We start from the raw sequence: 17954 nt of genomic DNA, 5'->3' as shown, positions 1-17954 counted from the left end.
ATGAAAATTCCATCTTGGGCTTTGCTCCATGTTGGGATGTTAACTTTGTGCATCCAGGTGAGATGAAACTGACCTTCACCAAAGACCCTCATTATCGTTGGAATAGTTTTTGTTTGATAGTGTAACTTCAATAACTTTAACTCCATTCTACCTTCAGGCAGAGGGTACAGGAGCCTGAAGACTGCAACGTCCAGGTTCAGAAACAGCTTCTTCCCAACAGCCATCAGGCTATTGAACTCAACTCAAACAAAACTCTGAACATTAATAGCCCATTATCAGTTTTTTGCACTTCATCTGTTTTATTTATTCATGTGTGTGTATATATTTATACAATGGTATATGGCACACTAATCTGTTGTGTATTCATGCCTTCTATATACTGTTGTGCTGAAGCAAAGTAAGAATTTAATTGTCCTATCTGGGACACATGACAATAAACTCTCTTGAATCTTGGTGTTCCCTTTATCCTGAATCTGTACACTGTGGACGGCTTGATTGTAATCATGTATAGTCTTGCCGCTGACTGGACAGCAGGCAACATGCATGCTTTTCACTGGACCTCAGTACAGGTGACAATAAACAGAATTATTGTGGGGCCTGAAATGCCACCCATCTTTTTTTCTTCAGAGATGCTGCCCGATCCGCTGAGTTTTGTGTCTATCTTTAGTTTACACCAGGGGTTCCCAACCTTTTTTAGCTCATGGCCCCCTTGGGATCTTTAAATTTTTCTATGCCCCCCCTGACATTATTAGTGAAGGGAAAGAAACTCAATGTTTTGTGATTAGTAACTCGTAAATAGTTGCTAGTCACTAGATTGACAGATTATGGAGAGCTACATATAGTCAAATATGCCATATTGTCAAATAGGCCAAAAATTAGATAATTTTCGAATTACTATAATAATTTTATAAGAAAATGAAAATAATTAATTAATTCCACTCTATTTTCTTTTTTGACATTTGTAATTCTTTTTTTCTCTCTCTCTCTCTTATTTACTATCTATATTAAAAAAAACTAGAAGCAGAATCAATCCACAATTAAAAATTTTAATGATTGATATACATGAAAAGTTTTTACTATAATATGTAATTCTAATAAAAATCTTTAAAAAAATAAATAAAAGAAAATGAAAATAATTTCATAACTAAAATTCAAAAATATATTTCAACTACATAGATTGAAATTTATTAGAACTGAAATTTAGGAGGCAACAGGATGGTAGCCCTGTGGCCCCCTTCATTGAACCTGTGGCCCCCTAAATCCCCCCAAAATTATGTGGCCCCCCTTGAAATTTGCAATGGTTATGGCCCCAGGTTGGGGATCACTGGTTTACAACAGCAGTATCTGTAGTTCCTTCCTATACATTTGGAATCTGGTGCATGACTGGATAGCACGCCACAAAGGCGTTTCTGTGTACCTCGGTACATGTAACAATTAAACTAAACTGAACTGGTGTCGAAGATGCAAAGTGCGTGAAGCTTTCTCGTCCCCAAATGTTATGCTGGAGGAAGTGCGCTTTCGTTTCCTACACCAGGAAACATTCACATGGAAAACAGAGCGAGGCAAGTTAATTATTATTCTAGGCATGGATGGGTTCGACGCGGTCATTTGTGCCTCGGTGTCCTCAGGACTGGGTGTACTTTGATAAGTGGATTGAGGATTGATGGGCAGGGTTACATCCCGCCTCCACACTGAAACTCTCGGACGGAATAAAGAGCTGGCTGCTTGCTGTCTCTTGTAGAAGGGATTCAGTGCACGCTTTCACAGGCTGGAGAGAAGCGTTCAGCAGCCCAGCTTCGCCCACTGAACTATCTGAAGCGTCTGTGTTTGTACCCGAACACTGCACAAGGACACCTCGCCGTCGCTGGATGTTGTGGAGGGACGAGCGTTGTATCTGCAACTTTCTGTAAGTTAAGTTCAGCACATCAGAGTGCAAGCAATTCTTTGCCTTTCAACCCGCGCTGCTTTATCAGCTTGAAGCGTGTGGAAGAAATCCAATAGAGGGTGTGTAAAATGTGAACGGAATATTTACATTAGGTTACAGCTCGTGGATAAAATTACTGCCTGCAGAGATTAATGTTTTTAGACAGCGATACAGACTATAAATGAGAAAGAAAGATGCAGAGTTACCCAGGGAAAACACACACACAGCAACACAAAAACAGGACACAGAAACCCAGCGAAAACCAGGGCACACACACACACTGTACACACATAGAGAATAGAGAGAGAGAGACACACACACACACAGCAAAAATAAGGAGAAAGACAGACACACACACACACATAGCAAAACCCCGTGGAAACACATACACAGTGAAAACCAGGGGACAGCCACACACTCACACACACTGACAAACGCTCAAGGTACTGACAAATACACCAGTTGGATTGAGGCAGTGAGATGTAGACCTGGGAAAAGGACACAGCCAAAGTGGTGAAGAAACGACACCACACAACTGAGACGAGAGAGAGACTCTAAATTGAGGCAGAAGTTTCGAGGCAGCACTAGAAATGAACACGGACTCAACAGGGCAGGTCAATGTGGAAAACAGCAAAGGGTAGAATGTAGAATGTAGCAAAGAATGAAGACTAGTTGCTGGTTAATCCACAAAAGGACTCAAAGTGGTAGAGTAACTCAGCGGGTCAGGCAGCGTCTCTGGAGAGCAGGATAGGTGACGGTTCAGGTCGGGACTCTACTTCAGACTGGCAGAGGGAAAAAATACCCAAAGAATAAGTAACTAATGATAAGGGTAAGTTAGAGGGGGTGAGGTTAGAGACGAGAAGCCGGAGTTGATTTGCTGACCAGCAGTGGTTTGTGATCATTTACACCCACACAGAGTGGGAGGGAATCAGCCGGGATTGAATGGTGGTGTAGACTTGGTGGGCCGAATGGCCTCATTCTGCTCTTATGACACCACGAACTTACCCCTGCCACGGTCACAAGTAATGCAAGTCAAGTGGTGGATGACCAGCAAACATACTTGTGTTCAAGAAGGAACTGCAGATGTTGGAAGATCGAAGGTACACAAAAATGCTGGAGAAACTCAGTGGGTGCAGCAGCATCTATGGAGCGAAGGAAATAGGCGACGTTTCGGGTTGTTGTTATGTGTTTGTGTGGGTCTGTGTTCTTGCCCATTGAATTCAATGGGAGTTAATTGGAATATTGGTGAGCGGGAAAGGGACAGTTTGTAGATTGTGTGGTAACGAAGGTGGCTGCATGCAAATTGGAGGAACAGCACCTCATATATTGTTTGGGCATCTTACAACCCAGTGGTATGAGTATTGATTTCTCTAACTTTAAATCACCCTTGCGTCCCCTCTCTCCGACCCTCCCCACCCTCGTCTTTTCACTAATTTTACCATTTATGTTCCTTCGTTATCACCTTGTCCCCAGCCAACAATGGACCATTGTGGGCTCCGCCTTTCCTGAGACATCGATGCAGGCTCTGCTTTGTTCTGTACCTTCCCGTACCTCTAGTGTCCCCCTCCCTGACTCTCAGTCTGATGAAGGGTCTCGACCTGAAACCCCACCTCTTCCTCTTCTCCAGAGATGCTGCCGGCTGGACCCACCGGGTTACTCCAGCATTTTGTGTCTATCTTCGCAACAGTGACTGGGATGGTGTGTACTCCAATCACAAACTCTCCGCGGACCAAAGGCTGACAAAAATGCTGGAGGAACTCAGCGGGTGGCAGCATCTATGGAGCGAAGGAATAGGTGACATTTCGGGTCGAGACCATTCCAGCATCTGCAATTCTTTCTTAAACATGGACTAAAGGTTCCTCATTTCAAGTCCAGCTGTGGACACCTATCTTTGACAAAAATGCTGGACTAGGGAATTGGCCCTGGTGGTTAATTTCATTTAATTTTGTTTAGTTTATTGTCACGTGTACCGAGGTACCGTGAAAAGTTTTTTTGTTGCGTGCTATCCAGTCAGCGGAAAGACTATACATGATTACAATCAAGCCGTCCACAGTGTACAGATACAGGATAAAGGGAATAACGTTTAGTGCAAGATAAAGTCCGATTGAAGATATGAGCCAATGAGGTAGATGGTAGCTCAGGACAGCTCTCTAGTTGTTGATAGGATGGTTCAGTTGCCTGATAACAGCTGGGAAGAAACTGTCTCTGAATCTAGAGGTGTGCGTTTTCACACTTCTGTATATCTTGCCTGATGGGGGAGGGAAGAAGAGGGAGATAATGGGATGAGACTCATCCTTGGTTATGCTGCCGGCCTTGCTAAGGCAGAGTGAAGTGTCCATAGAATCAATGGAAGGGAGATAGACACAAAATGCTAGAGAAACTCAGTGGGACAGGCAGCATCTCTGCAGAAAAAAAAGTGTAGTCAAGAGAAGGGGGATGGGTGTGTGCTGTGTATGGCTACGGCCATAATTCTCTGCGATTTCTTGCCGTTTTGGATGGAGCTGTTCCCAAACCATGCTGTGATGCATCCCGATAAAATGCTTTCTGTCATAAAGTCAGCCCAACTTGCCCACGCCGGCCAACATGCCCCATCTACCAGTCCCACCTGCCCACATTTGACCCATATCCATTTTAAACCCATTCTATCCTGTCAAAATGTCTTTTAAATGTTGTGATCGCACCTACCTCAACTACGCCCTCTGGCAGCTCATTCCTTCTCCACCCCTTTGTGCAAAAAAAGTTGCCCCTCCGGATCCTATTATCCTATTTTTCCCCTCTCACCATAAACCTATGTCCTTTGCTTTTGATTCCCCTGCGCTGGGCATTCACCCTCCCAATTCTTATGGTTTTATATATGTGGTTGTGGTCTCTATTAGATCACCTCTCAGCCTCCTGCATTCCAAGGAATAAAGTCCTACTCTGCCAAACCTCTCCCTATAGTTGAGGCTATAGAATATGTTGTGCGTTCATGCTATCTAATTCCCTCAGAATCATTTGCACAAATGTTTGTATATATTGCATGGCTAAGTCAATGGATCAGGTTATCAGTTAAAACTTTAAAGACTTTGAGTTTATTGTCTCATGTACCGAGGTACAGTGAAAAGCTTTTGCTGCATGCTAACCCATCAACGAAAGACAAGACGTGATTACAATCAAACCACCCACACTGTACAGATACATGGTCAAGGGAATAATGTGAGTAACGTTTAGTGCAAGGTAAAGCCGGTAAAGTCCGATCAAAGATAGTCCGAGGCTTTCCAACGAGGTAGATAGGAGTCTGAAGAAGGGACTTGACTCGAAACGTCACCGATTCCTTCTCTCCAGAGATGCTGCCTGTCTCGCTGAGTTACTCCAGCATTTTGTGTTTATCTTCGAGGTAGATAGTAGTTCAGGACTGTTCTCTAGTTGGACAAATCATTCCGTTGGCTATTAAATCTATTTTGGGTGTTGGTTGCACTGTGAGAATAGTTGGAATTTTATTAGAAGTGAGTTGACTAACAATTGTGGTTCCCCTGTGGCATTAGTAATTGAGTGAAAATCCTATGAATTCAGACAAGTGGGAGTTGGGATGACGTATTGATTAAAACAGCAGAACAGCCGGTTCAAAATACCATGTGCTGGAGTAACTCAGTGGGTCAGGCGGTATCTGTGCAGAGAATGGATAGGTGACGTCTCGACAGCGAACCCTCCTTCAGACTTGACTGGTTGGCTTTATAGCATGGGCTCGTATCCCTACTGTGTCAAACAATGGAGAATTAGATGAAGAAGAAAGAAATAAAGATTTGCATTGTAAGAATTCTGGACATCCAAAGCAGTTTACAGTCAATGATGCTCATTCTGATCATACTCATTACAGTGTGGAAACAGGCCCTTCGGCCCAACTTTACCCACAACGACCAACCTGTCCCATCTACACTAGTCCCACCTGTCTATGTTTGGCCCACATCCCTCTAAAACTATCCTGTCCATGTACCTGTCTAATTACTCATTGTTATAAATTAGTTGTAATTTCATGGAAGGATATTGATTTTAATAAATGAAGAGCAAATTGGGAAAGTAGGGAATGCTGTTCTCTATGATGCTGTCATTCCACTGATATATTAATTTTAAATTGAATAAATAAGTGGATATGAATATTAAACGAGAGTCAAGAGAGTTTTATTGTCATGTGTCCCAGATAGGACAATGAAATTCTTGCTTGCTGCAGCACAATACAATATTTAAACATAATACAGAACAGGAGATAATAGTTAGTGTGTCTATATACCATAGACCATATATACACACAATAAATAAACAGATAAAATGCAATAGTAATAATAGGCTGTTATAGTTCAGAGCTTGTTTGAAGTTGTGTTTAATAGCCTGATGGCTGTGGGGAAGAAGCTGTTCTTGAACCTGAATGTTACAGATTTCAAGCTCCAGTACCTTCTTCCCGATGGCAATGGAGAGATGAGTGTGTGGCCAGGATGGTGTGGGTCTTTGATGTTGTTGGCGGGAGACCCAAGAGACTGCAGCTGCTGGAGTCTTGAGCAAAAGCAACTGGTGGGGCAGCAACTGTGGTGTGAATGTTATTCCCTTATCATGTATCTGTATACTGTAGTACAGCTTGGGAACAGGCTCTTCGGCCCACCGAGTCCATACTGACCAGTGATCACCCCGTATGCTAGTTCTATGCTACAGACTAGCATCCATTTACAGAGGCCAATTGACCTACAAACCTGCACGCCTTTGGAATGTGGGAGGAAACCTTGATTGGTACGGGGGTCAGAGGTTATGGGGAGAAGGCTGGATAATGGGGTTAGGATGGAGAGATAGATCAGCCACGCTTTCTTCACTGCCTGCTGTATTTGCATGCTTACTTTAATTGACTGATGAACAAGGACCCTCAGATCCCGTTGTACTATGCATTCTCATAGCATCCTCCTCACAGTTCACACTGCCACCCAGCTTTGTGTCATCTGCAAGTTTGCTTATGTTACTTTGAATCCCTTCATCTAAATCAATGATGTATATTGTAAATAGCTGCGGTCCCAGCACCGAGCCTTGCGGTACACCACTAGTCCCTGCCTGCCATTCTGAAAGGGAATCCATTAGTCCCTACTCTTTGTTTCTTGTCTGCCAACCAATTTTCTTTCCATATCAGCACTCTACTCCCAATACCATGTGCCCTAATTTTGCCCACTAATCTCCTATGTGGGGCCTTATCAAATGCTTTCTGACATTCCAGGTACACTACATCCACTGGCTCGCCCATGTCAATTTTCCCAGTTACATCCTCAAACATTTCCAGAAGATTAGTCAAGCATGATTTCCCCTTCGTAAATCCATGCTGACTCAGACCGATCCTGTTACTGCTATCCAAATGTGCTGCTATTTCATCTTTTATAATTGACTCCAGCATCTTCCCCACCACCGATGTCGGGCTAACTGGTCTATAATTCCCTGTTTTTTCTCTCTCGCCTTTCTTAAAAAATGGGATAACATTAGCTACCCTACAATCCACTGATCCTGAATCTGTAGAACATTGGAAAATTATCACCAATGCGTCCACGATTTCTTAAGTAACCTGGGATGCAGAACATCAGGCCCTGGGGATTTATCAGCCTTCAGTTCCATCAGTCTACCCAACACCATTTCCTGCCTAATGTGGATTTCCTTCCGTTTCTCTGTCACCTCAGATCCTCTGGCCACTACTATATCAGGAAGATTGTTTGTGACCTCGTTAGTGAAGACGGATCCAAAGTACCTGTTTAACGCATCTGCCATTTCCTTGTTCCCCATAATAAATCCACCTTTTTCACCTTCAAACATGCCCCTTTGGCCAACCTAGTCCATGCCGACCAGCGATCACCCCGTACACTAGCACTATCCTACACACTAGGGACAATTTACAATTTTACAGAAGCCAATTAACCTACAAACCTGTATGTCTTTGGAGTGTGGGAGGAAACCGGAGCATCCGGAGAAAACCCACGCGTTCATGGGGCAAACGTACAAACTCCACACAGACAGCACCCGTGGTCAGAATCGAACGAGGGTCTCTGGTGCTGTAAAGCAGCAACTCTACAGCTGCGCCACTGTGCCACCCATTGCAGTTTATATTATTTTTGCCGGATTATGTCGTTTTTTGTGGTGTAAAGGGGTATCTCTAACATGATGTGAACAGCCAACGACAATATTTGGATTACTGCTGTGTTGAAATACTTTTAGAATAGCAGAGCAGTGTCACCCAGCCTTGACTGAAAGTCATATCGCATTTACTGAAGTTGAACTTGTCCCAGTTCCAACATCGTAGCATAATATCTACTTTGGTTCGTGGCTTTCAATTCCGCTGTTTCAGAAGGTGTAATTTGGGAAATTGTCGGTGTTGTGAAGCAGAGGCGAGTTGAAATGGAACATAAAATCTGGAATAAACCAGCAGCGATACAGCAGGCTGTTTTGCATCTGAAAAGATTAAAGGTTGTTAGCTTCTCAAGTGTGGGCCCCTTGATCTAACATTTGTTCCAACAATGTGTCCACACCCAAAAAAAATAACCACCACTTTACTGCTTTCAGAGGCTGCAAGGGTTACTTCATATTGTTAGTACGATCTACAATCTACGACAACCCCTGTTGCAATCCGACTTGGGCGGCATAGTGGTGCAGCGGTAGAGTTGCTACCTTACAGTGCCAGAGACCAGGGTTCAATCCTGACTGCGGGTGCTGTCCGTATGGAGTTTGTATGTTCTCCCCATGACCATGTGGGTTTTCTCCGGGTGCTCCAGTTTCCTCCCACACACCAAAGACGTGCAGGTTTGTAGAGTAATTGGCTTTGGTTAAAAACTGTAAATTGTCCCTCGTGTTTAAGATCGTGTTAGTGTTTGGGATGATTGCTGGCCGGCGTGGACTCGGTGGGCCGAAGGGCCTGTTTCCACACTCTCTAAAGTCTAAAGAGGGGTCCTGACCCGAAACTTTGTCTGCCTATTCCCTCCTGAGCCACTGAGTTACTCCAGAACTTTGTGTTTTACTTCATAGAACTTAGAACATAGAAGAGTACAACATAGGAATAGGCCATTTAGCCCATAGTACCTGGGCTGAACATGATGCCAAGATAGACTTATCTCATCTTCCTGCATGTGATCCATATCCCTCCATTCCCTACACCATGTGCCTGTCTAAACGCCTCCTAACCACCACTATCATATCTGTGTCTACCACCGCCCCTGGCAGCAGGTTTTCCAGGCACCCATCTCCCTCTGTATAAAAAAAACTTGGCCCACACATTTCCCTGAATCCTTGTTCCTTTCACCTGAAAGCTCTGCCCTATAGAACATAGAGAATGGTACACGGGTTGTTTTCTCTGGAGGTTGATGAGAAACCTGAAAGAATTATATAAAATAATGAGCTTCATAGATAGGGTTGACAGCCAGAGCCTTTTCCCCCCCAAGGTGAGAATATCAAAGACTAGAGGGCTTTGTTTTAATGTGAGAGGGGGAAAGTTTAAAGTAGATATACAGGTCACATTCTGACACTAGTGGGTGCATGGAACATACTTCCAGGAGTGATGGTGGAGGCAGATATGATGGTGACGTTGAAGAAACCTTTGGACAGGCACATGGATGTGGAGGGATATGAACCATGTGCTGGCAGATGAGATTAGTTTATCTAAGCACCATGTTCGGCACGGACATTGTGGGTCATCGGGCCGGTTCCTGTGTTGTACTGTTCTATGACCATCTGAAGAAGAGTCTCATCCCGAAACATCACCCATTCCTTCCCTCCAGAGATGCTGCCTGTCCCGCTGAGTTACTCCAGCTTTTTGTGTCTATCTTCGGTTTAAACCAGCATCAGCTGTTCCTTCCTACACATGTTTTATGTTCTTCATCCTATGCTCTAAGATGAAGGTGCTGCTGCCTAGGTTTCTGGCATGTAGTCATCTCTCAACCCACAACTGAAGAGCAGAGTATCTGGTCATCCCATACAATTCAGGAGAGTTTGAGTTTTTGTCAGCTGTACCTCTGCTACGATATTGCCTCCAATTCGAGTCTCTAGTTTAGTTTGGTTTATCTTAGAGATAATTAAAGATGGAATGAGCCCCCTTCGGCCCGCATAGTAATACTATCCTACACACACACACACACACACACACGAGGGACATTTTACAATTTTTACCGAATCCTATTAACCTGTACGTCTTTGGAGTGTGGGAGGAAACCGAAGAGCTCGGAGAAAACCCACGCAGGTCATGGGGAGAACGTACAAACTCCGTATAGGCAGCACCCGTAGTCAGGATTGAACCCAGGTCTCTGGTGCTGTAAGACCGCAACTCTGCTGCTATGTCGTCGTGCCACCCCTGCCACAGGAGAGTTGTATGGAGAGGGAGCTGGAAAGGTTTGATAAATATTTACCTAATAGAAGGGACTTCACTTACACGGACAGTCCCAGCAACATCCTCGTAAATCTGCATCCTTTCCAGCTTGATAACACCGTCTATCTTAGTATTATAATATTTATTTCATTTCACTGCACGTCTCGTATGTGTATGTGACAAATAAACTTGATTTGACTTGACGACTTGACTTATTACCTCCATAAATAAAAGATTAATCTCCTGGGTGTTCCTGCAAGCCATCTTAAAAACACTTGGAAATAAAGCAAGTGATTTTTTAATTGTATTTGAACATATTGTTGACTATACATTAAAAGTATTGGAGAGATGGGGCACTGAAATGTTGCTTTGATTAGAGTTGGGGGAATGGCTTACCAAGGTCTTTGGAGTGAAGGACACAAATGCTGAGGTAACTCAGCAGGCCAGGCAGCATCTCTGGAGAAAATGGATAGGTGACGATTCGGGTCAAGACCCATCTTTGGAGGGGGTTAGACGGAGCATCTTGGTCCACACTGACCATGATGCTCCATCTAAACGAGTCCCATTTGCTTGTGTTTGGCCCATATCCATCGAAACCACCAATGCACGTATCTGTTTAAGTGTCTTTTAAATCTGTTACAGTACCTGCCTCCTCTGGCCAGCGCTGGTCGATGGAGAATTTCAGTCAGATCTACGGAGAATCCTTCATAGGAGATGTTGCTTGAGGTTTTGACACTATCTTTAACACACTAGATTTGATGACCATTTACCGCAGAGTGGTGCATGGAACACTCTGCCAGGGTTGGTGGTGAAGGCAACAACAATAGTGGCATTTATAAAGCTTATACATATGTAGAGAATGGAGGGAGGGCAGCTTTTAATTTGGCATCATGGTTAGTACACATATGATGGGCTGAGGGACCTTTTCCTGTGCTGTACTATTTTTGTTTAGTTCGGAGTCCATGTAGTAGAAATGTTACAAAATTTTGAGATTTTAAAAATCAAGTCTGCAATTTATCCCATCAGATAAAGCATAACAATAAGTTTAATTTGACACCAAATTCACTTTCATATCTCAAGTATTAAAAAAGTTATGGCCATTTTCATACTCGGAAATTAGCATCTTGTTCCCTATTGATTTTCAATGGACATTACACAAAAGCTGTGATCTTGGATAATCAAAGGCCCATTTCTTAAAGAAAGATTAACATTTTTAAATAGCCTAAGTGTCCAAAGATTATTCACAAATAATTCACAATATAACGATTTTTATATCTAATTTACATTAATTTATAGGCCAAATGGAAGGAATTTAGTGTTCAATTGCTGTAAATAAATGCCCATTTAAATCGGCTTTCCAGTGGGTTTCTGTGAACGCGCTGGTTTAGAATGTTGACAGCGCGCTGGATTAGTGCCCTCAAATGCCGAGAAAAATACTGCGGGATATAAAAAGCCCAAAATGAACCACTCGCTATAGATAACTTGATATCTGGGTTATATATATGGCCCATTTAATGTAAAAATAAGGTACATACCTTTAATTGTTTGCTTTATAAAACCCTGGGACTGCGAGATGTTGCGGACTCGGAGAGTAATTTTAAAATTATCATAACTATATTATCGAGGCCTATAAAACTAATAATACCTTTTGCGACCGGGTCTTGCAGCGATTTTTCGTTAATGATTTACTAGGCTGAACATCTGCGATTAGTACAGCCTAGTAAAAATCGCGTTTTAAACCCGCCCCCTCCAAACAGCGCCAAAATCGCCGACATGGCTGAGGGCAGATTCCCAATGGCGATGCAGGTAGGTTTTGTAACATACCTACATGTAGGCTGTGGGCCGAGCATCAAAAATGTGTCTAGAAATCAGTTTTCGTGACCCAAGTCACCAAACTACATGAAATTATCCACAGATTTAGATGAAACTAGACCTAGTGCAGATCTGCTCCCCCAACGCAGCCATTCCCTCTCCGTAGCCCCCACGGGAGACGTGGTCCTCCAACTGAAGATTCGAGCACTCAGCAGTGCGGCTGTTTTTAAATGGCGTCTTTGAGGCGAGAGGCGGGCGCCAGCAGCCGTTATAACACGACAAAATTTAATGAGGAGTGGATACTTGTAATGAAAAGTGAAATCTCTACCGAAATGAAAAAAATCTGAGCGTTTGTGGGTCTGGTGTTGGCATAGCAACGAATCAAAGGCTGGCACCTGCAGGCTGGCAACCACAAGACAGGCAGAAACACACACACACACACACACACACACAGTTTTAATATAGATAGATAGATATAATTGAGAAGGAAGTCATAACTCATCATTGCCGAACGTTGCACTTTAATTAATTAAACTAATTAGAAAATGAGATCGGGAAAGTAAGCGCCATCTAGTGTCCAATGCCCATATTACATGATGGTCAGCCTATTTCCGTGTTGCAGTCCATTTAAACTATATATCATTGTACCTAGTGTTTAAGAAGGAACTGCAGATGCTGGAGAATCGAAGGTTACACAAAAAAGCTGGAGAAACTCAGCGGGTGCAGCTACACGAAGAAGGGTTTCGGCCCAAAACGTTGCCTATTTCCTTCGCTCCTATCATTGTACCTATATATATTCCAGATAGGAATATAGGTATAATAATATAATATTATTATACCTATATATATTCCAGATAGATATATTCCTCTGTTTTCCTGGAAACGGTCGCTACGGACAGCACTATGTACACCCCCCGCCCATGTAGTTCTGTGACTTGGGTCACAAAACACTGGAATAAAGCTCCTCGGCCCACAGCCTAATGCTGACCATTGATCACCCGTTCACACTAGTTCTACGTTATTTCTCATCCACTCCTTACACACTCGGGGCAATTTACAGAGGCCAATTAACCTACAAACGATACGATACGACTTTATTTTAAACATTATTCATCCCGGGAGGGGAATAAAACTAACCAAGTCTGTGCCGGCCATCGATCACCCGTTCACACTAGTTCTAAGTTATCCCACTTTCTCATCCACTCCCTACACACTAGGGGCAATTTATAGAGACCTATAAATCTACATCTCTGGGACGTCTTTGGGATGTGGGAGGAAAACGGAGCACCCGGAGGAAACCCACGTGGTTATAGAGAGAACATGCAAACTCCACACATAAAGCACCCGAGATCTAGCTCTGTGAGGCAGTAGATCTACTATTGCACCACTGTGTTGCCTCACATGTTCCATGTATATAACTGTGAGAAGCAAGACCATATATAACTGTGAGAACAACCCAGGTAAAGATGTAATATTAAGCATGAGTGTCAGAAGCCACTTTCCCCTTTATCTCTAACCTCTGAAGTCTTTACTTTAGACTTCAGACGTTGGAGATGCAGCACAGAAACAGGCTCTTTGGCCCTCAGAGTCCGTGCTGACCAGCAGTCACCCCGTGCATTAGCACTACCCTACACACTAGGGTCAATTTACAGAAGCCAATTAACCTACAAACCTGTACGTCTTTGGAGAGTGGGAGGAAACCGGAGCACCCGGAGACAACCCACGTGGTCATGGGGAGAATGTACAAACTCCGTACAGACAGCACCCGTAGTCAGGTTCGAACCTGGGTCTCTGCTAAGGCAGCAACTCTACTGCTGCGCCATCGTGCCACCTTGTAGGTTCTATGTATATCTCACTGTGAGAAGCAAGACTCGAACAAACCATGGAAAGATGTAACATTGAACATGACGTGTCAGCTTCCACTCTCCTCATTATTTAGTTTAGTTAAGTTTAGAGAGATACAGCGTGGAAACAGCCCTTCAGCCCACCGAGTCTGTACCGACCAGTGATCCCTGCACATTAACACTACTCTACACGTGCTTGGAGCAATTTAAAAAAATGTTTAGGTTTAATTTTACAGACACAATTATACCAAGCCAATTAACCTACAAACCTGTACGTCTTTGTAGGTCTTATGACGTCTGTAGTTGTGAACCTGCACAATTGAACTCACTTTCCCTGAATAGTTGAACTAACCTTGTCTAAAACCTCTCTCCTCAGGCCAGGAGCAACAGCGGAAGGATTTCAATTGTAACATTGGACAGCCCCCTCTGGCCAACATGGACAGGGCACCTTGCGTACGATGTGCGGACTGCGTTCTCTGAAGTCCGAGATGCTTTAGTATGCCCAGCAGATCCATTGGGCCCATGCTGACCGGTGTGGAGATGTCTTTGGCCCATAATTTCCCAGTGAATGAGATTATCAATCAACACTATAACTACTCCGGAAAGTTGGACAGGAGGGCGAAGAGCGGTTCTACCAACGTTAAGATTGTAATAATTCTCCTGGCTTGTGTACTGATTGTGGTGGAGAATGTGATGGTCCTCGTGGCCATTTGGAAGAACAAGAAGTTCCACACGCGGATGTATTACTTCATCGGCAACCTTGCCCTGTCCGACCTCTTGGCCGGCGTGGCTTATGTGATCAACATCCTGATGTCCGGTGACCGGACTCTCACCCTGACGCCGAACCTGTGGTTCGTCAGGGAAGGGAGCATGTTCGTCGCCCTGTGCGCGTCCACTTTCAGCTTGCTGGCCATCGCCATCGAGCGACACATGACCATGGTGAAGATGCGGCCCTACGACTCCAAGAAGCAGTACCGCGTCTTCCTGCTCCTGGGGGCTTGCTGGATTATCTCCGTCCTTCTGGGGATCCTGCCCATCACCGGCTGGAACTGCATCGGCAACCTCTCGTGGTGCTCCACCATCTTGCCGCTCTACGCCAAGCATTACGTGGCCTTCTGCGTCACCATCCTCACCATAATCCTGCTGGCCGTGGTGATTCTGTACGTCCGCATCTACCGCCTGGTCAACTCCAGCAGCCGCAAGGTCACGGGGCGCAAAAGCCCTCACGGCGCCCAGTCGGAGCGGGCCATGGCGCTGTTGCGCACGGTCATGATCGTCCTGGGCGTCTTCATCGCCTGCTGGTCGCCCCTCTTTGTCTTCCTGATGCTCGACGTAGCCTGCAACCCCAAGCAGTGCTCTGTCCTGTACAAGGCGGACTGGTGCGTGGCCCTGGCTGTGCTCAACTCTGCCCTGAACCCCATCATCTACACCCTCACCAGCCGCGAGATGCGGGGCGCATTCTTCAGGCTGCTCTGCTGCTGTTTCCTGGGCTCCCGTGTGGCCAGAAGCCTGCCCATCGCACCGACTGGCGACAACAGCAAGAGCAAGTCCAGTGGCAGCAACTTCAACAAACCAAAGGAAGAGATTGACTCCCCGTCCATGCTGATATCCGCCTGTATTGTCAAGGCCAGTGACTTCTCCCTTGAGAAGGGGAAATCATGAACATCCCTCTTGACGAGAAACTTGTGTTGGGACTGTGATTCAAACACTATTGGCATCAAGTGTGAACACATCAACTATCAGCGTTACAAACTGCACAGTACGGGTGTCACAGATTATGGGGAGAAGGCAGGAGAATGGGTTTAGGAGAAATAGATCCGCCATGAATGAATGGCAGAGTAGACTTGATGAGCCGAATGGCCTAATTCTACTCCTATTCCTTATGACATCACAATAGCACCAAAGCGTTGCTGGCTTTCACTGGTTAAAGCATATGGTGACTGCAGTGGTCTTGTCCATTCTCTGGCCCAAATGTCACCACGTCCTAGGTGCATGGAGTGGTGGTGATGTATGCACTACTTACAGTCCGGTCCCTGACACATCTCGGCTTCAAGCCCCCCTGAATGGGGAGGGGATCGGGAGGTGGAAGACACTAGTGATTGTAGCAGGCGGAAAAATTAAAAGGGTCTCGACCCGAAATGCCACCCATTCCTTCTCTCCAGAGATGCTGCCTGTCCCGCTGAGTTACTCCAGCATTTTGTCTCTAAGTACAATCATTAGGCAAGCAAGTTCAGGCACAGAACGATGTGGGAAAATATTCATCAAGCGTGGTTCAGTTTAGTTTAGAGATACAGATACAGCGTGGGAACGGGCCCTTCGGCCCACCGAGTCCACACCGACCATCGATCACCCCGTACACTAGCAGTATCCTACACACTGGGGAAAACTTACAATTTTTACCAAAACCTATTAACCGACAGACCTGTATGTCGTTGGAGTGTGGGAGGAAACCGAAGCACTCGGAGAAAACCCACGCAGGTCACAGGGAGAACGAACAAACTCTGTACAGACTGTACCCATAGTCAGGATCGAACCCGGGTCTCTGGCGCTGTAAAGCAGCAACTCTACCGCTGTGCCACTGTGCCACCCTAAATCTCTTGTTTGCCCTTGTCTCACTTGTACCACACTACAGGCACATATGTAGCATATGAGGATATAGGGTGTATCCTTAGTTTGACCCATTGAAATCCTGCATTGCTTGTAAGGGCCAATATTGGATCTAGAAAAGCTTAAGGGACGTCATGCTCACAAAGTCTTATCAATACCGAGGAGCAGGCCCCAACCACAGTCGAACCTTAGACTTGCAATTGGCATGAAAACAATTAAGTAAATGCAGACTTGACGATTGGAAAGGTGCCACATTAAGTACAAGTTAATATAGATGGTTTTAGTAAATCCTTCAAGGGGCCTGTTTATTGTGCACTATTTATTAAATCTTGCGATTACCTGTTTTCTGTTTGAGCCATGTAAAAAAATGAACCTTTATCAGCAATGTTCATTTTGAGTTGTGCGTATGTTATTAGTTAAAAGTGTGTCGTGGTCATGGAGGCTATACTATATAGACTACCAATGTACTGTATGTCAAAGTATTACTGTATAACAGTGGACACGTGTGAGACAAAATGCACTTTGATTAATAAATATTCTGTGATAGCTTTATTTTTGCAGTGGTTGCTTCACATAATTAAAAGAGAAATGCAAGTGAAGATGGCCATTTCACTTAAATCATCTGTCGTAAACAACCATTCCCAGGACTAGACATTAAAGGGCCTGTCCCATTTGCCGATTTTTTTCGGCGATTGCCGGCGTCGTATCAGTGTAGCCAAAAGATTTTGAACATTTCAAAAACCAGCGGCGCCAAAAAAATGTTTCGACACTTGAATAGGTCATCACGTCGCCTGATACGTCATCACGCCACCTATTTTTCGGTGACGTGATGCATCGGTCAATGATGCCATCAGTCGCCGAGAAAATCGCCAAGTAGGACAGGCCCTCAACAGGTTGTGACATTGCTTCTGTCTTCATTTGTCTGACTTCATCTCCCAGTGTTGAGTGTATTTTTATTTGAGGAATTCCTTATGGATGTTAATTCTACAATGTGACCACAGATGAACATGTTGCACAGACTCGATGCAGGAAAAATGTTCCCCATGTTGGGGGAGTCCAGGACCAGGGGTCACAGTTTAAGAATAAGGGGTAGGCCAGTTAGGACTGAGATGAGGAGAAACCTTTTCACCCAGAGAGAGTTGTGAATCTGTGGAATTCTCTGCCACAGACGGCAGTGGAGGCCAATTCACTGCATGTATTCAAGAGAGAGGTAGATTTTGCTCTTAGGGCTAATGGAATCAAGTTCATTGGATATTAAGAGGGGGGGGGGGGGGGGGGGGAATTAGGATCAAGGTACTGATTTGGGATGATCAGCTATGATCATATTGCATGGCGGTGCTGGCACGAAGGGCTGAATGACCTACCCCTGCACCTATTTTCTATGTGAATTTGTTCATATATTGTGTGTCTGTGAGAG

The 17954-nt window shown here is 44.6% G+C and overlaps 1 protein-coding gene across 1 annotated transcript; it reads left to right on the top strand.

Annotated features, from left to right (window-relative positions):
• Positions 1–1372: 1372 nt before the first annotated feature.
• LOC129711364 (sphingosine 1-phosphate receptor 3-like) lies at positions 1373–17089 on the top strand. Its single transcript, XM_055658974.1, has 2 exons — positions 1373–1906; positions 14307–17089. The coding sequence occupies exon 2, from the start codon at positions 14429–14431 to the stop codon at positions 15590–15592; it is 1164 nt and encodes a 387-aa protein (XP_055514949.1). The 5' UTR covers positions 1373–1906; positions 14307–14428; the 3' UTR covers positions 15593–17089.
• The last annotated feature ends 865 nt before the right edge of the window (positions 17090–17954 follow it).

The sequence above is a fragment of the Leucoraja erinacea genome, chromosome 29, assembly GCF_028641065.1.
Source record: "Leucoraja erinacea ecotype New England chromosome 29, Leri_hhj_1, whole genome shotgun sequence".
Lineage (NCBI taxonomy): Eukaryota > Metazoa > Chordata > Chondrichthyes > Rajiformes > Rajidae > Leucoraja > Leucoraja erinaceus.
Note: the sequence above shows the minus strand (reverse complement) of the source record. Positions and strands in the feature narration are given on the sequence as shown.

Coding starts and splice junctions, on each gene's coding strand:
- LOC129711364 (XM_055658974.1), top strand. CDS start 14,429: ATGCCCAGCAGATCCATTGGGCCCATGCTGACCGGTGTGGAGATGTCT.